The sequence below is a fragment of the Pinus tabuliformis genome, chromosome 3_2, assembly GCF_031772625.1.
Source record: "Pinus tabuliformis cultivar Carrire ecotype Pingquan chromosome 3_2, CPIR1, whole genome shotgun sequence".
Classification (NCBI taxonomy): domain Eukaryota; kingdom Viridiplantae; phylum Streptophyta; class Pinopsida; order Pinales; family Pinaceae; genus Pinus; species Pinus tabuliformis.
The window spans coordinates 806,672,530-806,683,459 of record NC_142302.1 but is presented as its reverse complement, the minus strand read 5'-3'; the positions used below and the strand labels follow the sequence as shown (position 1 = coordinate 806,683,459).

General features: G+C 37.7%; 1 protein-coding gene across 1 annotated transcript; it reads left to right on the top strand.

The window, feature by feature from the left end:
- Positions 1-349: 349 nt before the first annotated feature.
- On the top strand, positions 350-9,423 carry LOC149183053 (cysteine-rich receptor-like protein kinase 2). The gene is made up of 7 exons (XM_089414802.1): positions 350-1,076; positions 1,286-1,441; positions 1,536-1,588; positions 1,752-1,992; positions 8,561-8,744; positions 8,850-8,997; positions 9,091-9,423. Exons 1-7 carry the CDS (start codon positions 350-352, stop codon positions 9,421-9,423), a joined length of 1,842 nt encoding a protein of 613 aa, XP_089270928.1.
- Positions 9,424-10,930: the final 1,507 nt, after the last annotated feature.

Genomic DNA, 10,930 nt, shown 5'->3' with positions numbered 1-10,930 from the left:
CTATTTCGAACGTCCATTGTTTAGGGAGAGAAGTCTACGGTTGGTCCCAGTAAACCACCTAAACATGTCATAGTACAGGTCCCCCTACTTTGAACATTCATAGTGAATGGCGAAGTTTTCTCGGCGGCTTCCCATACAACACGATTGAATGTTCAGCGCTGTCTTTTCAAAAACTATGTAATGGGATGGTATTTTCCCGAGTGCCTGACTAACACACAGACAGGGTGTGCATATTGTAAGCACGGTTCACACGATCCCCATAATCAACCTACGATGGATTAGTTATTAAAATTTTAATATATATGCAGTCATTGCCTTTCAATCCATGCATTCTTAATTTGCTCAGGGCATGGCGGAAGTCACGAATTTTTCATTGCTCGTTATTTCAGCGGCTATGATGATTTCAGTTGCTGTAGCAACCGACAATCCCCAGTATTACCAGCAGGATCAGATAGGGTGCAACCCAGGTCCTGCCGATGCTAATGATAGAGAATTTTGGCGAAGTCGGGATCGTGTTTTAAAATCCCTCTCCTCAAATGTTTCCGTAAAGGGCTACGCTTATTTATCTGAAAACAGTGTCTCTGGTCTTGCAGTGTGTCGGAACTATTTAAGTCCACCCGAGTGCTCAGACTGTGTCACGGAAGCGGCGAAACTAATATTAATGAAAGACAACTGTCTCAACTATTCTGGTGGTCGGATTCATCTAGATGGTTGTTTCCTCCACTATGAGAATTATAGTAATATCCTCCACTATGAGAATTACACTTGGGACGTAGGAGCTACTCATTACTGTTTCTCCACAAATGACAACGATCCACAGGCATTCTCTCAGAGAGCCACTGCTCTATCCAGCCAACTCATAGAAAATGCTTCTGCAAATAACAGTTATGCGACTGGCTCCATTGATGGCTCCTTATATGGTCTCGCTCAGTGTTGGCCCAACCTTACGTCTAGTAGTTGCCAAACATGCTTGAATTATACTCGGAATCTTTTACTAGAATGTACTCCCAAGCAAGAAGGTCGAGGTCTCGAGGCGGGTTGTTTTATGCGCTACTCAACTCACTCGTTTTTCTCCGGTAACCAGACTTCCAGTACCAGATTTCTTAGATTGCCTGCATCTTTTCTTATTGTTTAATTAACATATGCAGTCTTTGTTGATTTAAATAGATATAGATTCTCGCAGTCCATTGACATATTTTGCAATATTTAACTCCCAACCGATCACTTCAAGATGGAATCTATGTAACTCTGTTTGTTGATTGTTTTGCTTTCCATTTAATTGCAGCAACGACGAATCCGACACCGTGTTCGGGGAAATCGCCATCCAAAATAGTGTACATTTTGTTAGGGAGCATTGGGGGAACAACTCTGATTGCGGTGATGTGCTGTTTGGTACTGTTCTGTAGACGTATCAGGAATCGAAATGGCTATGATAGATCAGGTGATTATATTTTCCTTGCTCTCCTCCGCTGAGTTCTTTAATTTTGTCGTACTCAAACGTTATGAGAAAATATGTGTCATGGTGCTCTACGCAGATGAAAATGTAACAGCAAGGGACAATTTCGAACACTTTTTCTTTGATTACGAGGTGCTAAGAGACACTTTTTCTTTGATTACGAGGTGCTAAGAGACTCCACTGGAAACTTTGACAGACGCAACATGCTTGGCGAAGGAGGATTTGGTGAAGTTTATAAGGTATACTTTCAAACACGGATTTGATGAGTTTGTCCTGAATTATGCGTTGTTGGCAGCTTAATCATAATAAGTTTGGTGAGCAGGGAATACTTCCGGATGGGAGGGATGTTGCTGTTAAGAAACTGAATGGAAGGCACGAGACTCAAGGCGCGGAGGAGTTTCAGACAGAAGTGAAGCTTCTAACCAGCGTCCGTCATCGAAATTTTGTTCGTTTATTCGGATGTTGCACGTGGGGGAACGAGCGCTTGCTTGTTTACGAATTTATGTCAAATAACGGTCTGCACAATCACTTGTTTGGTATGTAGCGCTCATTTCAACATCTGTTGGGATTTTTATGTTAAAATCCCAAAAACAAAATAACTGAACACAGAGATAATGCTCTGTTCTTCTCCAAGATCTTAGCACAGGGAAGCTTTTAAAAAATTTCTGAGCACAAAGTATTACACACCCATAAAAGCTTTGTATTCATTAAAACAAAATTCTTGATACAAAATTCACCCTCTTTCACTCAGAGGGATTCACATATACTGTTGTAATAAAAAAAAATTTACAAATCCATTCTGCACATTACATAAAACTTCTATGCATTTCAATGCATGAGCTCCACAAAAATTATCACGCTGTTGTGCATTCCTATTCACACTGTTGTGTGAAAAACCTATATTCCATTTGCACTGCTGTGCGTTTCTTTCTTTGCATTACAAATGCAATACAGTAAAAAAATTTGTTTTCGGATCCTCACATACAATACCAAAACTTGGACATTACCTACGCTGTTGCGTTTCACCGTTTCCCTCACACACGAGTCAACGCCTCAAACAAAAACATATATATATCATACGATGCATATGCAATACATCGAAAAAAAAACACCACACGTAAATACGTTTTACTATGCCCATACCTCGGAATTAAAAAAACATTAAAATTAAAAGTTTTACCAATATCCTACGAACCGGAGTAAATAACATTAATTACTTGATTGATGTAAACGGCGGTCAACCCAAAACTTTACGCAATGTCATAATTCATTTGCTGCACGTCTGATGTTGTCCATCAACCGTTGATTTGCCCTTAAGAAATCGAACGGTTGAGGTGAATATCGGAAGGCCTTTATTTGCTGAACGTTATGTCCTGATGGAAGGGTGGTTTTGAAAATGTACAGTTGACACGTGTCCAAAATTGATTGCATCGAATGAGTTTGTACGAAAACCACTTGCTGAGCAAAAGCGGTCCGATAAGGTAGCTGGTTTTCCTGAGCTGTTTTGGCAAAGAATCAACGTGCACAGTTCAACAGTTGAAATTATATTTTCAACACTCCCCTTTAATTTCAACTGCTGGGTTATCAGTCATACCCAAACATTTCCTCAAAAATTCAAAGCTTTTCTGGTCCAATGGCTTTGTCAAAATGTATGCAACCTGTTCCTGAGTCCTGCAATGTTGTAAAACAATTTCTCCATTGTTTATCAATTCCCTGATGTAATGAAACTTTGTATCAATGTGTTTCGTTCTCTTATGAAACACTGAATTCTTTGATAATGCAATAGCTGAGCTATTGTCACAAAAAATCACCGTTGCTTTTGCCTGCTCTTGGCCTAAGCTCCTTAACATCCTTCTCATCCAAACTGCTTGACATGCTGCTGCTGTAGCTGCCACATATTCAGCCTCTACTGTAGACAACGCTACAATACACTGCTTCTTAGAAGCCCATGAAATGGCTCCTGAACCCATGTGAAAAACATAACCGGATGTGCTTTTCCGATCATCTACACTTCCAGCCCAATCACTATCAGTGTATCCAATTAAATCTGAACATTCTGAGACAGTATATAAAATGCCAAACATTTTAGTACCTTTGACATACCTCAGAATTCTTTTTGCTGCTTGCCAATGTGCTTCTTTTGGCCTCTCCATGAATCTAGAAATTAAACTAACAGCAAACATTATGTCAGGCCTAGTTGTCGTTAAATACATAAGGCTGCCAACTATGCTCTTGTACAAACTAGGATCAAAATCCTTGCTGCTGTCCTCTTTGCTAAGTTTTAATCCCATCACTGTGGGAGTGATTGCTGCCTTGCACTCTTGCATGTTAAATCTGCCCAACACTTCATTTACATATCTTGCTTGTGAGATAAAAATTCCATTTTTATTTTGATCTACTTCTATTCCTAAGAAGTATCTTAGCAAACCCATGTCAGTCATTTCAAATTCTTCTTTCATGACTGATTTGAAATTTTCAATGAGATAATCATCATTACCTGTGAAGATAACATCATCAACATACAACACAACAATTAAAATTTTACCATCTTTTTCTTTGATGTAGAGGGTGGGTTCTCCCTCACAGTTCTCAAATTCTTTTTCCAGTAGATATGAATCTATCCTACTATACCACGCTCTTGGCGCTTGCTTCAGCCCATAAAGAGCTTTCTTCAATTTGCACACTTTGTGCTCTTGGCCTTTCTTTTCATAGCCTAGAGGTTGCTCAATGTAAATCTCTTCCATTAACACTCCATTTAGGAATGTTGACTTCACGTCCATTTGGTAAACTTTCCATTTGTTTTGTGCTGCTATGAACAACACTGCTCTCACAGTTTCCATTCTTGCAACCGGTGCGAAAGTTTCCTCATAGTCTCTTCCATACCGTTGCTTGTATCCTTTGACAAGAAGTCTTGCCTTGTGCCTTTCTATTTTGCCTTCAGCATTGCTCTTGGTCTTGTAAATCCATTTAACTCCAATGACTTCTTTACCTTTTGGTAGCTCAACCAAATCCCATGTCTTGTTTCTCTCTATGGCATTGATCTCCTCATCCATAGCTTCTATCCATTTCCTATCCTTAATTGCATCTTCGAAATGAATAGGGTCATCAACATGACAATATAAAGCAAACAATGAATTCATACCTTCATCATAAAAGTCACTTAAATTTCTGAACTTCTTACCTCGTTCATTTGGTGTGCAAGTGCTTAAAGACGCACTTGAATTTCCTCCTTATGGTGTGCTTGGAGAAGCACTCTCATTTATCCTCAAGGGTGTTTCTTGTTGTCCTTGTGTTGGTGCTGCTGTTTGGGGATGTATTTCAGCCATCTCTTCATCATCTTCATCATGAGACAAACAGTTTTTAACATTCACTGTTTTCTCTATGCTTCCATCCCAAGCTTCCTCTTCAATGAATTGAACATCTCTGCTGACAAAAAGCTTCTTGGTAGATGGGATATACAACCTGTAAGCTTTGGATTCCTCTCTGTATCCAATAAAAATACATTTCTCCCCTTTGCTGTCCAACTTCCTCCTTAGCTGATCTGGAATGTGTGCATAGGCCACACATCCAAAAAATTTCATGTGGGTGACTCCTTGCTTTCTCCCACTCCATGCTTCTTCCGGCACTTTGTTTATCACTGCTTTTGTAGGACACCTATTCAAAATATATACTGCACAATGTACAGCTTCAGCCCAATAATCATTTGGCAAATGATTTGCCTTTAACATGCTCCTCGCCATATCCATGATGGTCCTATTTTTCCTTTCAGCTACTCCATTTTGCTGTGGGGTGTACCTAGCTGTAAATTGCTTATGAATTCCATTGTCTCTACAAAAACGTAGAAACTCCTTGGAGATATACTCACCTCCTCTGTCAGTTCTTAAAACTTTGATATGCAACCCGCTTTGGTTTTCCACTAGTGCCTTGAAATTTCAGAATTTTTCAAACACTTCACTTTTGTTCTTAAGAAAATAAACCCAAGTCTTTCTAGTAAAATCATCAATGAATGTTAGAAAATATTGGCTGCCTGCTAATGATGGAGTTTGCATCGGTCCACATAAGTCTTAGTGGACAATCTCTAAGGGTGCTTTTGTCCTTATGCTTTTCCCTGATGGAAAAATTTCTCTGTGTTGTTTTCCAAAAATGCAACCTTCACAAACGCTGTCCGGTTTGTCTATCAATGGTAAGCCTCTTACCATTCCTTTTCTACTCAACAAATTAAGACCTCCAAAGTTGAGATGCCCAAATCTCAAGTGCCACAACCAATTTTCATCCTTTGGTACGCTTTGGAAAGCCTCTTGGGTAACTGCTGCAATTTCTTCTTTGTTTTTCAAATCTGCCCTTATTCAGAGATAGAACATCATGTTCCTTGTCATCTTCACTTCAGCAATACATCGTTTGCTGGGTGCTCTATCCATGATGGTGCATACATCATTCTCAAAGAAAACGTTGTAACCCTTTTGAACAAGTTGTCCAATACTCAAGAGGTTACATCTCATTCCAGGAACATAGTAGACATCTGCTATGGTTTTCTTTTCACCTTTCTTTGTAAATATTTTTACCTCTCCTTTTCCCATAACAGAAATTTTGCTATCAGTGCCAAGTGTGACTTGTGATTTCACATTTTGATCTAAAGCAGAAAACAAGGCTATGTTTCCTATCATATGGTTGCTACAACCGGAGTCTAAAAGCCATATGTCTTCACTGTTTGTTTCAGTCATGTTACAAGCTAAAAGCACATTATCTTGGCTGATATTTTCTCTAGTGATATTTGCACTTGATCTATTACTCATATCATGCTGCTTCTTCCTACATTCATTTGCATAGTGCCCATATTTTTTACAATAATAACATTGGACATTGGATTTTTCATACCTTTGTCCTTGAGCATGATGTTGTCCACTTTGTTGACTGCTGCCTTGGCCTTGGTTCTGATTTGGATTATTGCCTCTTCCTTGAGCATTTGCTGGGTTGTTCCTTCCACCTCTGTTTTGACTTCTGCCTCTTCCTCTCTTGTTTCCTCTGCCTTGACCTCTTCCTCTTCCAAAGGACATCTGGGTCTTGAAGGCTTGCTCTAGAGATGAATTTTCATTTCTACTCAACCTCTGCTCATGTGTTAACAGTGATGCATGTAGCTCATCAATTGAAAAGTTTGAGAGATCCTTTGTCTCTTCTATGGTGGTGACAATCACATGGAACCTTGAGGGTAGAACTCTCAATATTTTCTCCACAATCCTTCTTTCTTCAAGAGTCTCTCCATGAGTCCTTATCTGTGTGACCAGACCAATTACATGTGTGAAGAATGAGTCAATATTGTCTGACTCCTTCATGCACAGATTCTCAAAATCTTTCCCCAGCAATTGTAGTTTTGCTGTCTTCACTTTCTCCATGCCATGATAGGCTGTCTTGAGAGTTTTCCATGCTTCTTTGGATGTCTTAGCTACTGCTATCCTTGGAAACACACTCTGGTCCACTACTTGATACAAAAATACAAGGGATTTTGAATCCTTCTTCCTATTACTCTTCAACAAATCTTTCTCTGCCTGTGTCAATCTATTAAACTCATTTTCATCTGCTGGTTCTTCAAAGCCATCTTCAACTAATTCCCATAAATCTTGAGAGACAAACAAGGCTCTCATGGTTATTGCCCAATAGTCATAGTTTTTCCCATTAAACTGTGGGAGTTGGGTATTAAACATACCCATGCTAGTGCTTGTGCTGGCCATTCCTTGCATTCTTAGCTATGGTTTAAATTCTTGACTGTGTGTTTAAAATACTGACTGTTTTCAACAGCTACACAAAAAAACTTTGAGGAATCCCTGGATCCTTTTGCCTGAGACTTCACTTTGCTGGAGAAGATTTACTGCTGCAACAAAAAGAACCTTCCTTCAACTTCTTTAACACCTTCAAAGAGCCTGGATCTGCTCTGATACCACTGTTAGGGATTTTTCTGGTAAAATCCCAAAAACAAAATAAACTGAACACAGAGACAATGCTCTGTTCTTCTCCAGGACCTTAGCACATGGAAGCTTTTAAAAAAATTCTGAGCACAGAGTATTACACACCCATAAAAGTTTTGTATTCATTAAAACAAAATTCATCCTCTTTCACTCAGAGGGATTCACATATACTGCTGTAATAAAAAAAAAATTACAAATCCATTCTTCACATTACATAAAACTGCTATGCATTTCAATGCATGAGCTCCACAAAAATTACCACGCTGCTGTGCATTCCCATTCACACTGCTGTGTGAAAAACCTATATTCCATTTGCAAGCTGCTCCAGTTTCGTTTTCTTAGCAATGCTGTGTGTTTCTTTCTTTGCATTACAAATGCAGATACAATAAAAAAATTTGTTTTCGCACTGTTGTGCGATCCTCACATACAATACCAAAACTTGGACATTACCTACGCTATTGCGTTTCACCATTTCCCTCACACACGAGTCAACGCCACAAAAAAAAACATATATATATGATACGATGCATATGCAATACATCGAAAAAAAAAAAAAAACACCACACGTAAATACGTTTTACTATGCCCATACCTCCGAAGGAATAAAAAAAACATTAAAATTAAAAGTTTTACCAATATCCTACGAACCGGAGTAAATAACATTAATTACTTGACTGACGTAAACGGCGGTCAACCCAAAACTTTACGCAATGTCATAATTCATTTGCTGCAAGTCTGATGTTGTCCATCAACCGTTGATCTGCCCTTAAGAAATCGAACGGTTGAGGTGAATATCGGAAGGCCTTTATTTGTTGAACGTTATGTCCCGATGGAATGGTGGTTTTGAAAACGTACAGTTGACACGCGTCCAAAATTGATTGCATCGGATGAGTTTGTACGTAAACCACTTACTGAGCAAAAGCGGTCCGATAAGGTAGCTGGTTTTCCTGAGCTGTTTTGGCAAAGAATCAACGCGCACGGTTCAACGGTTGAAATTATATTTTCAACAACATCCGAGTTTTTAATTTCAGAAATCATGTATACCCTTTTATTACTTGTATTGAGGGTTCCGAATGCTATTGTTGGAGATACGCAGGAGAGACAGGAAATGGTTTAATCTGGGAAAACCGTTTACACATTATAGTGGGCACATCTCGAGGCCTATCGTATCTACACGAGGATTCCAACATTCACATTATACATAGAGATATCAAATGTGCAAATATACTTTTAGATGATAGATTTCATCCGAAAATAGCAGATTTCGGAATGGCTAGATTGGTCCTGGAAGGTGAAACCCATGTCTCTACCACAGTGGGAGGAACATTGTAAGTTGTGCAATTCATTTAGTAATTGTTCTAAAAAATGGATATTCTTTAAGGTATAGAGTCCTAGCATTAATTTATTGTCTTCACAAATTTGTTATGTGACAGAGGCTACACTGCACATGAGTATGCCGTTCATGGGGAATTGACGGAAAAGGTAGATGTTTATAGTTATGGTATCGTGGTTCTTGAGATCCTGAGTGGCAGAAAGTACGTGGATGCACCATTGCCAGGCCCTAAGTACATTCTTGACTGGGTTCATTTCTATTTTAATAAATTATCTTATAACTTTGGTTTATGATTCTAACAAGACGCTTGTTTAATTCAAAGAATTAACTTGACGCTGCAGGTTTGGAATAAATACAAAGTGGGTAAAGTTTTGGATATTGTTGATCCAAAGCTAGAGGACCGATATCCAAGAGAGAAGGCGTTAAGGGCGATCACAATTGCACTTCTTTGCACTCAAGGTTCTTCGGAGCAGCGACTGCCGATGTCATGGGTTGCATCCATGCTAAACAACGATGCACAGATTCATGTTCAGCCTATACAACCAGCTTTCGTAGGTGCCGCAGCAGCCAGAGCTGCGAGTTCCACCGCCACAACCGACTCTACAACTTCAATTTCTGCTACTGCATCTCACCAATCTGCTGGAACCATGGAAATTTCTTTATTTCCTCCTTAGTTGAGGAGTCGGATAGATGCATGCAATGTTTTTTTCATTATCTAAAAACCATTATCTATTTTGTCTATGTTTGCCGCGAGCATAAATTTAATAGTTACCAAATTCAGCCTAATCAGACCGTAGAATTCGGAAATTCAGTCCGATTCGGCCATTAATACGCTGAAATTCGGTCCGGTATGGTGTTCTTCAATAAGTCGTCCTCCATTTTTTGCTCATAGTCGTCCTCCATCTTTTGCACATCAGTCTCGTTGATAACAAACATATATACCATAGTTGTGGCCTTTCATTATTGTGTTTAAGAATATTCAACTTTCCTGTTTCCGCTGGTGGTTTGATGCATCGACTCAGAATAGTGAAGAAAGAGGGAATAAGAACTCGATACTCGGAAACCATGTTATTGATTGTTTTGTTCTGCAAAATAGCAGTGATTAATCATTAAAAATTTCATAGTTCCCCTTCCATCAAAGTTATGTGATATATGTTACTAATTTTTATATAATGTGTAATGTTTTTTCTAATTTTATATTAAAAATTAAAAAGTTTCAATAAAAGATGGTACAAAAATGAAACAAATAGTTGTGATGTTAATTTTTTATTTTCCCAATAAAATATTTTTGTTCCCTATTTTCTCAAAGTGTAATCTCTCCTCTTTTCATATAGTATGTTGGACTACTGAGTAATAGAGTTTGAATTATTTATTTATAATAAAATATTTTGAAATTTAATTTTTAGATTTTTGGTTTTAATTTTTTCTAAAAATTATACTAGTTTTAATTAGATAACTCTGGATTTATACTTTATTATTACGAAATTATTTTAAAATGTATCATTAGAAAGAACAATATTAGCTATTATTAATTAGATCACTTTTTATCTATACTTTATCCAGTTAGTAATTAAGAAATTATTTATAAATGTATCATTAGAAACAACAATATTGGCTATTATTTTTTGATTGACTAACTAACCATTTTAAAGGTATGAGACATGTATTTTTTTTTTAATGGAGTTTGTTCTCCTCATTGCACCTAATTCAATTCCATTTTTTAATGGAGTTTGTTCTTCTCATTGCATCTCATTCAATTCCATTGAAAGGGATTTTTTTTTACTAATTTCAATATCTAATTTTATTTCCAACTTCTATAGTATGATTGAAAACAAGGAGTATTTGAGATTTTGAATGTCAAAATTGTTAATTTAGATTATTCAAAACTTAAGAAAAAAACATTTTTAATAATTGTCGTAAGATGTATATTTCCGAATTTTTCCATAATGAATTTTAGATAGTCGATTTTTCTCTATATCAAATCAAATTTTTCCGTATTGAATTTTAGATAGTCGAGTAAATTATACTACTACATAATGTTTCAGCGACGCTTGTGTGTTCATTAGTTGAGGCAATGTCAATTGCTAATTCCTCAAATATTTGGGAATCAGAAGGACATGGGCGCAGTCAATTATTTGACTATGCCCATGTCCATCTGATTCCCGAATATTCTGGGAATCA